The sequence below is a fragment of the Molossus molossus genome, unplaced genomic scaffold, assembly GCF_014108415.1.
Source record: "Molossus molossus isolate mMolMol1 unplaced genomic scaffold, mMolMol1.p scaffold_m16_p_10, whole genome shotgun sequence".
NCBI lineage: Eukaryota > Metazoa > Chordata > Mammalia > Chiroptera > Molossidae > Molossus > Molossus molossus.
The window spans coordinates 108,403,326-108,422,303 of NW_023425345.1; the positions used below are offsets into that span (position 1 = coordinate 108,403,326).

The 18,978-nt window shown below is 39.7% G+C and overlaps 1 protein-coding gene across 5 annotated transcripts in view; it reads left to right on the forward strand.

Annotated features, from left to right (window-relative positions):
* The first annotated feature begins 220 nt into the window (after window positions 1-220).
* ZDHHC20 (zinc finger DHHC-type palmitoyltransferase 20) overlaps window positions 221-18,978 on the forward strand; it is an 85,067-nt gene continuing 66,309 nt past the window's right edge. For 2 of the 5 annotated variants that reach the window (XM_036250907.1, XM_036250909.1), the window contains exons 1-2: window positions 221-338; window positions 16,325-16,351. In XM_036250907.1, the coding sequence (XP_036106800.1) occupies window positions 221-338; window positions 16,325-16,351 (145 nt within the window). Of the gene's footprint in view, window positions 339-16,324; window positions 16,352-18,978 lie in introns of those variants that run through there. The other 3 variants (XM_036250908.1, XM_036250906.1, XM_036250912.1) reach the window with 2 other exon arrangements.

Genomic DNA, 18,978 nt, shown 5'->3' on the forward strand with positions numbered 1-18,978 from the left:
CCCGCCCGCCCCGCCGCGCCGCCTCCGGCCGCCCCTCCCCCCGGCGCCACCCGCCGAGGCCCCGTCCCCAGCGCGGCCCCCCTCCGGGCCACGGCAGCCCCGCCCAAGGGGAGGCGACGGCCGGCGCGGGGGCGGGGCCGCGGGCGAGCCGCCGTCGAGCCCGGCGCCGCCTCCCGGACCCGGCGCTGCTCTAGCCGCCGAGCTGCCGCCGCCCCGGAACATGGCGCCGGGCGGGTGCTGGCGCGGCTGCCAGCGCGCCGTGGGCTGGGTGCCGGTGCTGTTCATCGCCTTCGTGGCGGCCTGGTCCTACTACGCGTACGTGGTGGAGCTGTGCGTGTGTGAGTACCGGCGGCCGGCCCGCGCCCGGCCGGGAGCGGCTGCGGAAGTGCGCGGCCGCGGGGGCGGCGTGCGTCCCGGGCGGCGAGGGGCGGCCTCGGGCGGCGGCCGCAGACCCGCCTCCGCCGGGAGAAGTTCGCGCTTTCAGGTCCGACCCGGGACCCGCCCTCGGGCCGCCCTGACACAAAGGAGGGAGACGACGATGGGCTCCGCGGTGCTCTGCCGGCGGCTCCCGGCCGTCCTGCCGCGCACACGCCGCCGTGGCCCTCGTCGGCGCCCGGTTCGCGGGAGGGCCGCCGGCGGCAGGGCGCCGGGGCGGGCAGGCTGTCCGCTCTGGGGTCCTGGCCGGGTGATTGAGCACCTCGAGGGAACAGTCCTGGGGCGCCGTGCGCTGCTTCAGGGGCACCCCGGCCTGTGGGCCGCTCCGTGCCCCCCTGCGCGCGCTCTTCGTGGGAGCGTGGGGCCACGCGGAAGGGGTGTTTCCCCAGCGGCCCGTGGCATCCCTCGCCGTGGGTCCGCACTGCCGTTCCCAGAAGGACCGATTATACGCTTGGAAAAGCCACGCGAGACGGATGGGGACTGTGGGAGTGGGAGCGGCCGCCGCGGCTTCCCGGTCGCTGCTGTTTCTGCAGCGCTCCAGTGCGTGCTGGCGGGAGCCCAGCCTGCGCGCGGAAGGCCGTGCTTTGGCCCGGAGAGTTTGAGGACCGGGCTTTAAATGAAAATATCCACCTTTAAGCAAGTTATTTTGTACTAGACAGTATTTAATTCCGAGGAAAACTACCCCTGCAGACAGGCCCGGAATAAATTAGTTGTGGAATACATTTCCAAATAATAGTAATCTGTTGAATATTGGTGTTTAGTCCCATCCTTTTGGATACCAGGTTTGCCAACAATGATGTTTGAATTAATTAAAATGAGCTAGAGTTAGGTATTTCTTGAGGCTACTTCCAGAAGGTGATAGTGATTGTAGGATTCCCATCAGCTTATGATGATACTTTATTTTATTTACTCTTAAAGGGCATTTATTACAAAAGTTGTACCTATCTTATTTAATTCAGTCAGAAGATTATCCCCACCCTATTTTAATTCCACAGTGGTTTTGAAGTAAAGCTTCTGAAGGAACACTAAAAATGTGTATTTATGTTGAAATTGCACATGTAATCTATCCAAAGATGACATCAAACATAAAGAAAGGAAATTGAACATGAATTGAGAAGTGCTGTGTGCTAGTGGGGATGGAGGAGGCATTTCATTATTCTCCCCGCAATATGCCACAGATGTTAAGAAATGGGACTGTGGTTAAATCACAGTTGTTGAGTGGCAGTTTATTAGAAAGTGACCCACATTTTTCTATTCCACATATAACTTTTAGTGAGCCATGAAGATATTTTAAAATACTGATGGTGAGAGGTCTTACATAGACCCTGCATTTAATACTTCTAAGTTACCGAGTTGAAGTAGGGAGCATTTGGGAGGTCTGCAGCATCACTGGACTAAGAGAGTTGAGCATAAAAGCTCTTTAAGTCTCATGTCAAAACTTTTCTTTCAACTACTTATGTATATTTATGTTTTCATAAGCACGGACCCTCCCACTGAAATGCATCAATATATAACTTTATAGGAACTTTAAATTGAGAGAAGTGTGTGTTTTACTTAATGTGCTGTTTTAATCATTTTTATAAAATTTACACAGCTTCTGGTATTCTTTATCAAACTAGATGGGAGATGATGATAGTAATTGTCTTGACATGTGTTAATTTATTTAATATTTATAATAACCACCATAAAGGAGGTCCTGGCCTGGTAGCTCACTTGATTAGAGCATCTTCCCAGTATGCCAAGGTTGCAGGTTCGATCCCTGGTCAGGGCACATACCAGAAGCATCCAGTGAATGTACAAATAAGTGGAACAACAAATCGATGTTTCTCTCTCTCCCTTCCTTTCTGTCTGTAAAATCAATTTTAAAAGTAATAATAATCTTCATGAAGTTAAATAATTTGTCCAGGGTCATACAACTAGTACATGGCATAATCAGAATTGGAACTCAAATAGTTTTGCTCTAGAGCCCATTCTTTTAAATAAATTAACTACTGTGAGGCTGTGGCTGGTTAGCTTAGTTGGTTAGAGCATCCCCCATGTGCCCAAGGTTGTGGGTTCAGTCTCTGGTCAGGGTACATACAGTGAGTCAACCAGTGAGTGAATAAATAAGTGGTACAAAAAATTGATGTTTTACTCTCCACCCACACCCTTCCTCTCTCCCTAAAATCAATTTAAAAAAAAAATTTAACTACTATGCAAGACTTAGTCTACTTGTTTTTCCAGACCTGGATACTCAGGGCAGATTTCAGTATTATTTATGATCTGTTTGTATAAAGCAGAGATTTTCAACTAGTGTGCCGCACACTGGTGTGCTGCAAGAATTGTTAAAACATGCAGTATTTGACTATTTAGTCACGGGCATCGACCTCTTTTCCCTTAGATAAAAAAATATCAACAGCCAACAATAATAGCCATCTGGTGTGAATGAATCAAAATTATACCTATTTTTTTGTCAGATGGGCAAAAAGTATAATATTTTTTGGTGTGCCACAGAATTGTAATAATTTATCTGTGCCGTGAGATGAAAAAGGTTGACAGTCACCGGTATAAGGTAATTTTTTTCCTAAAAGGTGGCAGCAGAAGGTTCCTAAATATCTCAGATAATAAAAATGCCTACAGTAGGACATTTGAACAGATAAATTGTTTCTGAGAGGCCCCCATTCCATCCCAGCTTCTCACACATACACACACACACCATATATGTATATTTATTTTCAGGAACTCCTATTACTGGAAGAAGTAAGATTGAGGACAAAATTGAGTAAGAAGTAATGCATCTAAGATGGGCATCTCACAGGGGTAATAAGCAGATTAGTAATACTGGTTTTTGATTTTGAAGGAAACTGAAATTCTTTGATTTTCCCCAAGGCTAACATTTAAACATACAAATTTAGTCATGGGTGGATTGACCAACTTTTCCCCAGATTACTAGAGTTCTATCAGAACATCTTGTTCAGGTCATTTGTAGCCTCTCATTTGGCATGTAGAGAATCTAAAAGAGTTTAAAGAGATTTTAGAGATTATTTTATTTAATCCCTTTATTTTACTTCAAAGAAAACTGTTGTTTGGAAGAGCTATGTGGTTTGTTCAGGGATTGAATGCCTTTTATATTTTTCAGAGAAATATATATAGATTAGATCTGTAACCTCTGAGTCTATATGTCTGATACTTCTTGTGTTTCCTTCATAATTTCTTTAAATTTAGAACGAGACAAGATAAACAGTTTAAACATCAACATTGCGCATACTGTCTTTTTTTATTTTTTATTCCTCACCCAAGAACATTTTTGCATTTATCTTCAGATAGAGCAGGAGGGAGAGAGGGAGGAAGAGAGAGAGAGAAACATTGATGTGAGAGAGACACGTCGACTGGTCGCTACCCACATGACCCCGACAGGTGCCGGGGAAGAACTGCAGCCAAGGTGCATGCCCTTGGCAGGAACCGAACCACCCAGACTCCCTGGTCCACAGGCTGACGCTTTAACCACCGAGCCAAACCGGCCAAGGCAAGCACACTGTCTTGACAGAGTTGACTCCAGCATGTATTATTGATTTCAAAAGAACTAGCTTTTGATTTGATTTTCTCTGTTGTTTTTCTGGTTTTGGTTTTATCAATTTCTAATGTGATATTTATTATTCCCTTTTTTCTTTTACTTAGGGATTAATTTGCTTTTTTCCCCTAGTTTTCTAATGTGGAAACTGAAGTTATTGAGTCCTTCTCTTTAGTCTTATAAACTTATCCCTAAATACTACTTTATGTGCATCACACCAATTTTGTTATGTTGTGCTCAATTCAAATTAATTTCCAGTTTCACTTCTGATTTCATCTTTGACCCATGGGTTATTTTAGAAGTATGCTGTGTAGTTTGGAGTTATTTGGGGATTTTCCTGGTATCTTTTTGTTACCGATTTCAAATTTGATTCCATGTGGTCAGAAAACATGCATTGTGTGACTTGAGTCTGGGCCACATTATTGCCCAGAATGTGGTCTGTCATAGAAGTATTTCATGTGTATTAGAGAAAAACATATTCTATTTTCAGAAGTATATTTTACTTTTTATTGTTTGGTAGAGTATCCGATTATATCATCATGTTCCCTAAATGTCAAGGAAAGTTGGTAATGTTCAAATCTTCTGTGTTCTTGTTGATTTTCTGTTGTGTCAATTATTTATTGAGAGAGGTATGGCTATAATTGTGGATTTGCCTATTTCTACTAGTTCTATCAGTTTTCGCTTCATGTATTTTGCAGCATTGTAATTAGGTTCATAAAATGTTTAGGATGTTGTGTCCTCTTGATGAGTTGACCCTTTATCATTGTGAAATGACCTTCTTATTTCTGGTGATATTGTTTACTTTGAAATCTACTTTGGCAAATATTAAGATGGCCACTGATTTTTCTTTTAATTAGTATTAGATGCTATGTCTTTCTCCTTTTACTTGAACCTGTTTATATTTTTATATTTAAAATGAATTTTTATAAGCAGCATTTAATTAGGTCTTGTTTTTAATCCAATCTGAAAATCTCTGCCTTTAAAAAAATTGACATGTAATATATTAGTTTCATTTCTACAACATAATATTCATATGCATCTGTATTGAAAAAATGATCACCACAATATATCTGGTTAACATTCATTACCACAAATAGTTACAAATTTTTTTCCTTGTGGAGAGAACTTCTAAGATTTACTCTCTTAGCAAGTTTAAATATACAGTATAGTATTATTAACTATAATTGCCAATCTCTCCCGTTTTAATTGCGGTGGTTTTTTTTGTTTGTTTTTTTATCCTCACCTGAGGACATTTTTTCTATTATTTTTTGTTGTTGTTCAGATAGAGTGGAGAGGGAGAGAGAGAGAGAGAGAGGAGAAACATCGACGTGAAAGGGACACATCGAGTGGTTGCCACCCGCACGACCCAACCAGGGCCGGGGACAAACTGCAACCAAGGTACGTGCCCTTAGCGGAACTGAACCCAGGTCTCTCTGGACCGCAGGCCGACGCTCTAACCGCTGAGCCAAACCGGCCAGGGCTAATTGCGGTGTTTTGATCATTTACATTTAATGTGATTATTGATATGGTTAAGTTTAAGCCTTATCATTTGCTATTTTTTTCTTCTTCAGATAGAGCAGGAGGGAGAGAGGGAGGAAGAAAGAGAGAAACATCAATGTGAGAGAGACACATCAAATGGTTGCCACCCACATGACCCCAACCAGGACCAGGGACAAACTGCATCCAAGGTACGTGCCCTTAGTAGGAACCGAACCCAGGACTTTCCAGTCCGCAGGCCGACGCCAAACCAGCCAGGGCTCATTTGTTTTTTTTTATCCTTACCCAAGGACATTTTTCCATTTTTCCATATTTTGTTCAGAGTGGGAGGGAGAGAGAGGGAGAGAGAGAGAGAGAGAGAAACATCGATGCGAAAGGAACACATCGAGTGGCCGCCACCCGCACGACCAACCAGGGCCGGGGACAAACTGCAACCGAGGTACACGCCCTTAGCGGGAACCGAACCCAGGTCTCTCTGGACTGCAGGCTGACGCTCTGACCACTGAGCCAAACTGGCCAGGGCTCATTTGCTATTTTTTAATCTATCCTACCTGTTCTTTGTTCCCTTTTCCTCCTTCTGATTTCTTTTGAATTAATCAACTTTTGAATGTTTAAAAATTTTTAAATTATTTTTATGATGATTTCCTCTAATTTGTTGGCTTATTAGCTGTAACTCTGTTATTTCAGTGATTGTTTTAGGAGTTACAGCGTACGTCTTTTAACTTACCATGACCTACCTTCAAGTGATATAAAAGCATTCCTTGATTTCTTTCCTCCTAGCCTTTATGCTATTGTTGTCATGCATTTTATATGTTGTAAATCTCACCCTAAGAGAACAAATGTTATATTTTTACTCACAAGTTACCATTTCTAGTACTCTTAGTCCTTTTTATTTACATATTTATTTGACAGAGAGATAGAGAGAAAAACATTGATTTATTGTTCTACTTACTTATATGTTCATGGGTTGATTTTGTATGTGCCCTGACCAGGAAACGAACCTGCAACCTTGGCAAACTGGGACAATACTCTAAAACTGAGCTACCTGACCAGGGCTCTTCATTATTTTATTTATTTTATGTTTATATGTTTTTATTGATATTTTTAGAGGAAGGGGGAGAGAGATAGAGACATCGATGTGAGAGAGAAACATCAATCCGCTGCCTTCTGCATGCCCCCTACTGGGGATCAAGCCCACAACCTGGGCATGTGCCCTGACTGGAAATCCATCTAGGACCTCTCAGTCCATGGGACAACGCTCAATCCACTGAGCCACACCAGCTGGGCAACAATGCAGTGATTTTTAGTAAACTTACCAAGTTGTGCAATTATCATGACCATCCGTTTTTTTAGAACATGTCACCTTAATCAGATCTCTCATGTCCATGTAGGGTTATTCCCATTTACATTGCCAACTCCAGGCAACCACCAATCTATATTCTGTCTCTGCCTGCCTTTTTTGGACATCTCATGTCAATGGAGTTATACAATTAAGTGGTCCTTGTGGCTGCTTATACTGTTCTTGAGGCTCATCTGTGTTGTAGCATGTATTAGTATTTCTCCTCTATTCTCTACTTCACATTCTAATTTGAATTTTTCTGTTTTTACAGTTTTATTTAACAATGTATTCTAGTAAGCCTCCACAAACCACTTAGTATTTTATATCATTTAAGTATTTTAAAAATCTTGCCTCCAAGATGTATAGTATGAGTGTGTCCTATTTATCTTTGTATCCACTAAGAGTCTAGCTACTAGTAGACTTTCAGTTAATATGTGTTGAATTGAATACAGTCATGCCCTTATAATCTCGCTTGAGTCATGTTTGAAAATATTAGAAAAAACATCCACAATAAAATACTAATTAAATTATAATTAGCCCCCTGGCAGTTTGCTCAGTGGTTAGAGCGTCGGCCCATAGACCAACGAGTTATGGTTGCAGTTCATCCCCAGCCCTGGTCCCGATTTGTGGGAGGCAACCAGTCTATGTTTCCCTCTCACATCGATATTTCTCTCTCCCTCTCTCTTCCTCCCACTCTATCTGAAGATAAGTAGGGGGAAAAAATTATAATTAGCAAACATATATTTCAACAGTCTTTGGGGTTAAAAGACTATATGATAATTGTTTATTGGTTCTGTAGTCTTTTATTGGATTATGAAATAATGATTCTTTGAAATTATGCTGATATTAAAAAATAAATGGCTTTCTAAATCTCAACCTACTGATTGATGTAATTATAGGAAAAATTAAAACATGATTTAGAATGTTTTAAAACCTTTTTACTACTTTTGTTACTTCCTGTTTTCACAGCTGGAGTACAGTAATTTTCTACATAACTTGCTTTTTGAAAGCTGTGGTACCCTGTCTCCTTCTGTTTTTAAGGAACAAATTTTTTTCTTATGACTGCTGGTGATTTAATCTGTCATGTTGATACCAGAAAGTAAACTGGTGGGAGAGAGCTCTATAAATATATGCCCAAAAAACCCAAACCCAAATGAACAGAAATACCTTTATATTTTTTTCTGTATAAATTTCTTCTCTGGGCCTGTACTACTCTCTTGTAAGACAAGAAATATGGAAGGCAAAGGTGCTGGATGACTGAGAACCAGGTCTGACTACATGGAAGAAGAGCGTTGTTCTTTCTCTTCTGGCCACTTGCACTTTGTAGCAAAGAAGCATAGCATGTGCAATTCCATACTCTGATATCTGTCTACTTGACATTTCTGCTTTGATATCTCAGACTTAACATGTCCAAAATAAAACTTGAGTTGTTGGTTTTTTCCTCTCTGTCCTGAACCTAGTCCTCCTATCCCACATTAGTAAATGAATTTGATCATTCCAGTTTCTTGGTTGAAAAATCACTCCACATCCAGTTGATCAGCAAATTCTGTCATCAAAAGTACCCAAATCTGGCTGTTTGTCACCACTACTGCTGCAGCTATATTCATTCACTCCTCCATGATCTCTGTCTTGTGTACTAGATTGAAAAACATGGCCACAATAATTTGCACCCTCTCCCATCAAGAGGTGGTGTCCATTTACCCACCCAGTGAATCTGGACTGGCCTTGTACTTGCTTTGACCAGTAGAATGTGGTGGAAGTGATGTGTGAGATCTGGAATCTAGGCCTCAAGACAGCATGTATCTTTACCTTGGCTCCTTTGGAATGTTCTGGTCACCATGTAAGGGAGTCCAGGCTAGCCCATATGGAGAGAGTGGTCCAGCCAGGATGAGCTAAGCACCAAAGCTCCTGATATGAATGAAGCCATCTTAGACATTCCCGCCCCAATCAAGCTGCCAGTTGACCGAAGCTAGTAGAAAAACAGTTGAGCTGATTATGATCCATACTGCTGACCCACACAATTGTAGGCAGTAATAAATGGTGGTTGTTTAACGTCACTGAGTTTTGTGGGGTTTGGTTATGCAACATTATCGCCTGTTTCATTGTGGTGCCCTTATATCTTGCCTCTCTCCTTACTCCATCCCCATCCCTACCCTGTGCCCTTCTATTCTCCATGAAGCAGCTAGAATGATCCCTTTAAAATTGATACTAGATTTGTCACTCCTCTTCTGAAACGTTGGCTAGCTTCCTGTCTTGTTCAGTGGAACACCTAAAGTCCTTACTTACCATGGTTTCTTCCCCTCATTACTTCTCTGCATAATTTCCTTTCCACTCTTACTTATTTTATGGCTGCCATGCTGGTCTTCTTGCTATACTTCAGTACTTGTTAAATGAGCTTAGTAAATTATTTAACCTCTCTGAACTTATTCCCATGTTATGAAATTAGATAACACTTGTTTTACAAAATAATGTAAAATTCTTTGCAGAGTAGATTGGGGTGGGAAGAAGATTTAAATAGCCACTAGCATACTTTCTCTTGCCTTCCCTTTTTCAACAGGTTTTTGTGTGTGTGTGTTTTTTCATTCTTAGACTTGTGTGGTTCCCTTCCCCACTACCCCCATACACTCTTTAGTAAGTGAAAGAGTGCCTTCTCACACAGTTTTAAAATGTATATATTCTAAAAAAAACACACAAAAGAAATAAAAACATATATATACACATATATGTTGTTTTTTAAATTATTAGAAAGTCATATTGCAGAAACATGTGCCTGTTTTTCTGTGAGCTGCTGTAGTGTCAGAGTATGTTGTCTAAGGGGGTGGAGCCCACCACATGGGACTTTAAGATTAATACCTGACATTATTCTTTTTTTTTTTTTTTTATCCTCACCTGAGGACATTTTTTTCCATTTTTTGTTCAGATAGAGTGGGAGGGAGAGAGAGAGAGAGAGAGAAACATCGTCATGAAAGGGACACATTGAGTGGCTGCCACCGGCACAACCCAACCAGGGCCGGGGACAAACTGCAACCCAGGTACGTGCTCTTAGCGGAAACCGAACCCGGGTCTCTCTGGACTGCAGGCCGACGCTCTAACCGCTGAGCCAAACCGGCCAGGGCATATTCTTGTTAGCATATAAGCTACACAGATTTTGTTACTGCTGAAATATGCAGTACATCTTCTTTTTTTTTTTTTTATCCTCACCCGAGGACATTTTTCCATTTTTTTGTTCAGGTAGAGTGGGAGGGAGAGAGAGGAACAGAGAGAGAGAGAGAAACATCGATGTGAAAGGGACACATCGAGTGGCTGCCACCCGCACAACCGACCAGGGCCGGGGACAAACTGCAACCGAGGTACGCGCCCTTAGCGGGAACCGAACCCGGGTCTCTCAGGACCGCAGGCCGACGCTCTAACCGCTGAGCCAAACTGGCCAGGGCACAGTACATCTTCTTGAGCAGATGGCACATACACTTAAGCAACAGAAACAATAGGTCACAGATAATGGTGATTATGGCTTTATAGAGTATAGATCTCTCTAAGATAGAGATCCATAAGTCTTGAAGATAAAAGATTTTTTAAATTCTGTTTTAAAAACATTTCTGTTTTCTATGTTCTTTCAACTCCTCCCAATGCTTTGTTATGCTTTGTTGTACTGTGTGAACCTTGGCCTACCCAGTTGGAATCACAGGAGTAACTTTTATTAACATACTAAGTGAACACATGGAAAGACAAACATGCACTTAGTAAATATGAAAGTATATTATCTTCACCTGAAGGAACTACCAGTGCACCAAAATGTTAATAGTGTACGTCACTGCTATGAAATTATACTGATATTTTTTCCTCTTGATACTCTGGTTCCCATTTTTCTATGGATAACTGGTATACTTTTTATAAGTATGAAAAAGGAGGAGTGGGGGTAACCAATCTCATGTACACATATACAGTAGCCTCCTAACAATATGTTCTTCCCACTCCACCCTCCAGAAAGCCATAGTGGATTTTTTAAAACCCATCAGGGCCCTGGCCGGTTTGGCTCAGCGGTTAGAGCGTCGGCCTGCGGTCCGGAGAGACCCGGGTTCAGTTCTCGCTAAGGGCACGTACCTCGGTTGCAGTTTGTCCCCGGCCCTGGTTGGTCGTGCGGGTGGCAGCCACTCAATGTGTCCCTTCACGTCGATGTTTCTGTCTCTCTCTCCCTTCCTTCCTCTCTTCCTCCCTCCCACTGTATATGTACAAAAAGTGGAAAAATATCCTCGGGTGAGGATAAAAAAATTAAAAATAATAATAATAATAAAACCCATCAGGGTTATTACTCTCCTGCTCAGCATTCTCCAATGGCTTTCAGCTTTGTTCATAATGAAATCGAGTAAGTCAAGAGTTCTCTGTACAGTCTGTAAGGCTGTAAGTGCTCGGCCTCCACTATTGCTGACTTGTCTTCCTTTGCTGCTTCTGCTTCAGCACACAGGCCCCTTCGCTTTTCATGTCAGGCTGTGCATCGTCCCACCTGAGGACCATTGTGCTTTCTGCTTCTCCTTCATCCATTTCCACAAGGCTAGCTAGCTAGCTCTCTCGCTTCATCCAGATTTCTGTCGGGGTGTTCTCCCAGCAGAGAAGCTTTCCTACTACCCTATCTCGTGAGTACTTCCTCTTTCACTTTCTCCTCACCTTGCTTTGTTTTTCTTCATAACACTTACTATGACTTGACATAGTTATTTGTGCTTTTCTCCTGAGTACTATGTTCACTGCTTTATATCCAGAACCTAAAACAAGTCCTGCATAATATGTACTCAGATATTTGTTGAATGAGTGGATTAATTTTATGCTGCCAGTTCCCATGCTAGTGGAAGAGGGAGAATTGGGATGTATTCACATAGTAGTAACCCATAATTTCAAATACAGATACTGCCCTGACCTTAAAAACATCTCTGTTAATTCAGTCATTCATCAAACGCTGAGTGCTTATGGTGTCCCAGGTACTGTATTTAACACTGGAATTCAAACATATGTAAATGTACATGGTCAAATGCATTTGGACTTTATATATCTTTAATATCATAGTGCTCATTTGCATATTACAAGTTTTAGGAAGCCCTGCTATAACTAAATATGTGACTTTGTTTAACAGTATTTTTCTAAATATTTTTGACATCGAATTCTTTTTTTTTTTTTTTTTTTTTTTAATAAAACATCTATTTATCTCCTATTAGATCTAGACAATGTTGACCAATAATGGTGATGGGGATAGAGGGGCAGGGCATAACAGAAAAGGATCAAAGCAACTGTGTCTCTGAAAAAAGTGGTATTATCAGTAACTAGGAGGGGTAATAACTTCTTTTGTTATTAAATTCATCATATTAATACATTTAGGAAGAAACACATTTCTATAGATGCCAAAAGACATTTGAAAAGGCCAACCATCCATTCCTGATTTTTTTTTTTTTAATTTAATAGGAATACATGGATATTTGTCAAAACAAATTGTGCACACAGGAACTACTTGATCAGTTTCTACTAAAAGTAGCAATAAAGTAAGACACTTGTAACTATGGCTATTGCTGTGATACACTGTATTGACAAAATTAATCGCCACATTCATTTAAGAAAAAATAGAAGCATAAAACATTGGAAAGAAGAGGAAAAGCTGTTTTTGTGTGCAGATGATGTGATAGTGTGTGTTGAAAAGCCGAGAGAATCAGCCCTGGCTGAGTAGCTCATTTAGAGCATCATCCTGATACGCCAAGGTTGTGGGTTCCATCCCTGGTCAAGGCACAGACAAGAATCAACCAATGGTCCACCGATGTGGCTCAGACTAGAGAGGTCCCAGTTCAATTCCAGGTCAGGCCACAAGCCCTGGTTGTGGGCTGGGTCCCCAGTGTGGAGCGTGCAGGAGGCAGTAATCACATCTATGTTTCTATTTCTCCCTTCCTTTCTCTCTAAAAATTCAATAAAGACATTTTTAAAAAATCAACCAATGAATGCCTGTAAGTGGAACAACAAATGGATTTTTTTCTCTCTATAAAATCAATCAATAAAAAAAAGAAAGAAAGCTAAGCGAATCAATAACAGAACATCTCTACAAAAGATTAAGTGAAATAGCAGGATATAAAATTAGCAAACATAAACCAATACCTTCTATGTATACGTACATAATGAAAGAAATGGATAATTGAAAATATGGTGGAAGAGGAGCCTCCATTTCCAATAACATCAAAAAGATAAAATATTTAAGAAATATGCCAACACTATAAGAAAAAAATTCCTGTAAAAGAGAAATAGACAAACAAATGGAAAGACATTTCCTATTTTATGTTTATGGATAGAATAATAACATTACAAAGATTTCATGTATTTCCAACTTGATGTAAAGGGAATTCCAGTTCTAATACAGTTTTTTTCTTGTTCTGTCACTACACAAGTTGATTCTAAAGGTTATTTGGAAAAATAAACAAGAACAACCAGGAAATTCCTGTAAAATAAGAGTGATAAAGAGTCCAAACCCCACCAGATTTTAAACCACGAAGCCTCTCTAATTAAAACTGTGAGGCAGGGGGCTGTGTGAGGATTCTCTCTGCTTTCTGTTCAGTCTTGCTATAAATTTAAAACTTTTCTGAAAAATAAGGTCTGTTATAAAACAATTGCATGCTATGATGTATGGACAGACATTGGCCAATGGAACAGAATAAAGTGTCCAGAAATTATAGAAATTTAAAATCTGATCAAAGTAGCATCTCAAACCATAGAGGTATAGAGATGGGACAACTGGATAGATGTTTGGTAAGAGGTAAAAATCGGCCACAAACCCTACACTGTAATACAAGATAAACTAAAAATAAATAAAATCTTATTTTTTCTTCTATTTTAAACTATATATAGTAAAATAATTTCAGCCCTGGCCGGTTTGGCTCAGCGGTTGGAGCGTCGGCCTGCGGTCTGGAGAGACCCGGGTTCGGTTCCCGCTAAGGGCACGTACCTTGGTTGCAGTTTGTCCCCGGCCCTGGTCGGTTGTGCGGGTGGCAGCCACTCGATGTGTCCCTTTCACATCGATGTTTCTCTCTCTCTCTCTCTCTGTTCCTCTCTCCCTCCCACTCTACCTGAACAAAAAAATGGAAAAATGTCCTTGGGTGAGGATAAAAAATAAAATAACTTCAGACTTGTGAAAAAAAGTACAAAAAATTTTCATATATCCTTCACTCAGATTCCCTAGATGTTATTTGCCACATGTGCTTTGTCATTCATTCATTCTCCCTTTGAAACACTTGCAGGTAAGTTGCAGATATAATGCCCCTTTATCTATAAAATACCTCAGTGTTGCCCTGGCCGGTTTGGCTCAGCGATTAGAGCGTTTGCCTGTGGTCCAGAGAGACCCAGGTTCGGTTCCAGCTAAGGGGACATACCTCAGTTGCAGTTTGTCCCCATCCCTGGTTGGGTTGTGCAGGTGGCAACCACTCGATGTGTTCCTTTCACGTCGATGTTTCTCTCTCTCTCCCTCCCACTCTCTCTGAACAAAAATGAAAAAATGTCCTCGGGTAAGGAAAAAAAGATACCTCAGTGTTATTTCCTAAGAATAAGAATGTCTTAGTCTGTTGCTAGGGACGAACCGCAACTGAGGTACGTGCCCTTAGCGGGAACTGAACCCGAGACTCTGGTCCACGGTCCAGTGCTCTAACTGCTGAGCCAAACGGGCCAGGGCTATTATTATTATTAATATTGATTTTTAGAGAGAGGAAGGGAGAGAGAGATGGCAACATCAATGAGAGAGAACATCAATTGGCTGCCTCCTGCATGCCCCCCATTCGGTTTTGGCCTACAACCTGGGCATGTGCCCTGACCAGGAATCGAACCTGCAACCTCTTGGTGCATGGGTTGATGCTCAACCAGTGAGCCACACCAGCCAGACTTGAGAGAATTATTACTGTGCTGGTTGCCAAATGGTGATTTTTCTAATTCAATGATTTCTTCTGTATTTAATATTAGAATTCTGTAAGGAAGAGGTTTCCCTCCTTCCCATTTTTTCTTTTTAGTTATTCGTTTATATCCTCGTGCTCTCATAGATTATTATTTTATGGATTGTAATCTTATCATTTAATTTGTTGCTCATATTATCCCAGATTTGGCCAGTAGGATCTGTTTCAATTTGGTTCCTCTGTCCTTTTGATATGTTCCCATCATTTGTTTCTTCCTTACTTTCTAGTACCATGTGATTTTTCAGGCTTATCTGGAATCTGCCAGTTCACAGTGGACCAAACCTGAATTTTAAAACATTCAGTTACTTTAAGAAAACATGAGTGGATGATCTTATAATCAAGGAGTAGAAAGCCCAATTAAAAAAAATGGATAAGTGACATAAACAGATAGTTCAGAGTAAAAAAAGTGAAAATGGTTCATAAACTTATGAAAAGATGCTTACTCTCACTTCTAAGAGAAATGCAAAGTAAACTTACCCTGCAGTACCAAAAGTTTTGAAGACACTTTTTGGGTAGATTGTAGAGAAACAGGCAAGCTCATGCATTGCTCTAGGACTGTAAAATGGTTCAACCCCTATAATAGGGATTTGAGGGATAAGTGGACAGATTTACTTTGGTACGGTAATCCTGCTATTAGGAATCTACACTGAAAATAAACTTCCACAAATAACACATGCATAAAATTATTCATTGCCACTTTGTTGTAGCAGAAGATTGGAGACAACCCAAATGTCTGTTAATAGAGACCCGATCATATTGCTGGCACCCCACACACAATGGAGTACTATGCATTGTTTTACAGACAAGCCATGATTGTGGCCATGTACTCATGTGTAGTGATGAAAAGAGCAAGGCGTGGAATGGTTTATAAATGGAGACATTGGAAGGTTAGACAAATGGAGGTTAGATAAAAGTAGGTTTTATATAAAGATACTATAGCTACACACAGGAAATAATTATTTCAAGTGATTTTTGAACATAGTACTAGTGGGATATAGTTTAAAGCCTGCACAAAATAAAATTTAAAAGCTGTAAAGAAATCTTAAACTAGTATACAGTTTTTAAACTCTTTTATGTATATTTCAGTATAAACCAAGTAAGTAAATTAATTAGGAACTAAGATTTTCATTGTAAAAGCAAAGAGATACAAAATACGATGCCAAAGAAATTAAGGAAAAACTCTGTAGAGGTATGTCATTGACTAATTAAGTAACTATGAGTGCCAGAGTCCTATTCATTCTCTAGGTTGCATTAAGGAAAGAGCCAAAGAAACGTCACACTATAAACATATGGATACACTTAAAATGAACAAAGATCTGGAAAAAATGCAGTGTTAATGATAAAAAAGAATTTTAATTTTAGCATTGTAATGTTTTTAGGGTTTTTTGAGTGTGCAATTCTGAAGTTGCATTAGTGTTTACATTCTTATAATTAAACTTTATTTTTATGAAGGCGATATTAAGATGAATAATCAACCTGTGATAAAATTTATGTACAAAATGTTTAAAGTATATTTATTTACTGTTTTTTCTTCTCTTCTAGTTACTCTTTCTGAAAATGGAGAAAATGGTAAGATACTTTTAGTCTCAATTTAAGTAGGCTACTTATGGTATCATAATTGCAACCCATGTATTTTGTATTTAGTGATGACTATTTGTGTTTTTATTTTCAAAAAGACAATATATATATATGTTTTTTTTTTAAGTTTAACTGAAATGAGAGGTAATACTGGGTTTATTTCTATACATTCAGTATATTCTCATTTGCATTATTTATAAATTATTTTGTAAGGCACCTAGTACCCAAGCTTCTTTGATATATTTAAATACGTATTTCTTCCTTGTATGTTCTTCAGAACTCTCTAGTAATAGTTAATATAGTTCTATATTAACTATAGTCCTAAAATAGTTAATATAGGGTAGAGGAAGGGATTTTATTTTCTCTTGTTTATGCATTTGTTAAAAAGTAGCATTTTACTACTCACAGACATTTAGCTAAGTAGCCATATTGTAAAATTGTAAGTTGTATTACTAGTTCGTTTTGAAAGAAAATTAAAGTTTTTATAATGACTAAAGACAGTACCTAGAGGGAAACATATTTGCTCAGAATTCACTAAGATAAAATTTTAGGTCTATTGAGATCAAATTTCAAAAATCCAGAGGATTTCTAGAACAGTTGAACAGTTAGAAATTAATATTTATTATTACTGGAAATAATTAGGCATTAATTATGTAAATCTCAGATTGCCTTTGCATCTGGTTTCTCACTAACAGAACAGACATAGACTCAATATTGGTAGGCATGTTTTCTTCCTTTAAATCAAAACTGTTTCCCATATGTTGAATGTGCATATACAGAAAGCAGAGAATTTCTGAAGTTCTTACAAAAGAACTTTTAACTTGTGTCATTATTTCTTGGGGCTCTTTTCCCCATGCCTTCCAAAGAGTGTTTTGATGACGTTTTTTTTTGTTTACTTATTGGTTTGACTTTAATTCAGTTATAGTTGATAACTGACTTTTTGTTTTATAGGTTCATTTTTTTCTTTCAGCTTTGTTTTAATTTGCTTAGTTAACATTTACTTTATGTATTTCTCTTAGCATATATTCAAACTTATTTAGAAGTTATATTTGCTATTATTCTCTACATCATAATTTTGATACAGGAGGGACAAGTCCCTAGTAGTGACTCAAGCCCTGAGCCAAGAGGGTTTTAGGCTTCAAGCAGGAAAGAATTCAAGACTAGAACCACACAAGAGATTAAAGTGAAAAAGGTTTTATTGAGCAGAGGGGACAAGCAAGAAAAACCACTCCATAGAGAGTGGACTCTCTTCACCGAAGAAGGAAGATAGACCCCAACCATCTCTAGAGGTTGAGCTTATATCTGTTTGTAGTTTCTGTGGAAAATTGTTGGTATGGGGAAAGTGGGAAAGGTTGAGATTAACTCTGACTGTTACAAGGTATATTTGTGGCCTTGTGTTTTTCCTTTATGATATGATAAGGCATGGATGAGTAGCTTAATACATCTTTGTCCAGATGATCTTCTGGCATCTCTGGTCAGCTGAGCTCCATGTCAGGTAGCATGGAGCAGGCCCCTGGCTTAACTTTGACTTTAGTTCATTTGTATGGTTCTCATGCCCCTCTCCTACAGTAATTTGATGAGGATAATAATAATCTGTTAAGTACTTACTATATTCCTGGCATTATGCTGAGATTTATTTTTCCTGTTTTGTAACTCAGGGTTACAATTTTTTAAAGCAAAAGCCATTTTGTTTCTGTTCTTATGGAGAGCAGAAATATTCTAAAAATGTGTTAAATGTTTTAAAAATATTTTTAGAGTATATTGTTTTATATTCTAACCTTAGTTGTAACTAAATGATCAAGAAGTTTAAAGTAAGTCTAGGTTACCATTTATTTCAAGGCTATAAGATAGTATATAGATAAGGATCGACAAGCTTGACTGAATATCAGGCCAGGCAAACATATACATAAATGAAGTAAGATAGGTGAAGATGACAGTGGTGTAACAGTAGGAGACTGAGGTCCAGAATGCTTTTCCAAAGGAAAAACAAATAAAGGAATGATATTCAATCTACTGGGTAGACCATGGGGTTCAACCTGGAGGAAGTGTAAATGATACAAAATGCTGATTTTGAGAAACTAGGATTTTCAGTGAGGATCACAATCAGTTTTAGTGGAAGTGAAAAGAAAGCAAATTTGAACATAAGAGGAGGTTGTAGATAGGATTTATCTTGGCATCAGATGTTGGCTTTGAAGTAAGCTGTGTAGACCAGTCTGAAATAGGTTCTTGTTAAGTTGCAGGAAATGAATTTCTGGGACTCCTGCATAGGATTTTAACAATAATGGCAAGATTCATGGAAGGGTGGGCCAGGTATAAATGCCCCTGAAACCAGACAACAAATGGCCGCAGGCTGCTCGTCACTACTTGAGCCAATGAAGTAGAGAGACGAGGCTGAATTGTGTATGAGCATTTACTCCAGTACTGCCAGCCAGCAGTATGGGAGAGCAGTGGGTCATCCTGCAAAAACCTGCTCTGCACTCCCTCCAGCCGGGCAGGTTGCTTATGTTGAGTATTACATGGGGAAGGAGGCAGAAGGGAACATCAGTGGGTAAAATGGTTGGGGAAGTAGGCAAAGGAAATAGCAATGGGTAAAACAGTTACAGATCACAGGCGTGGGG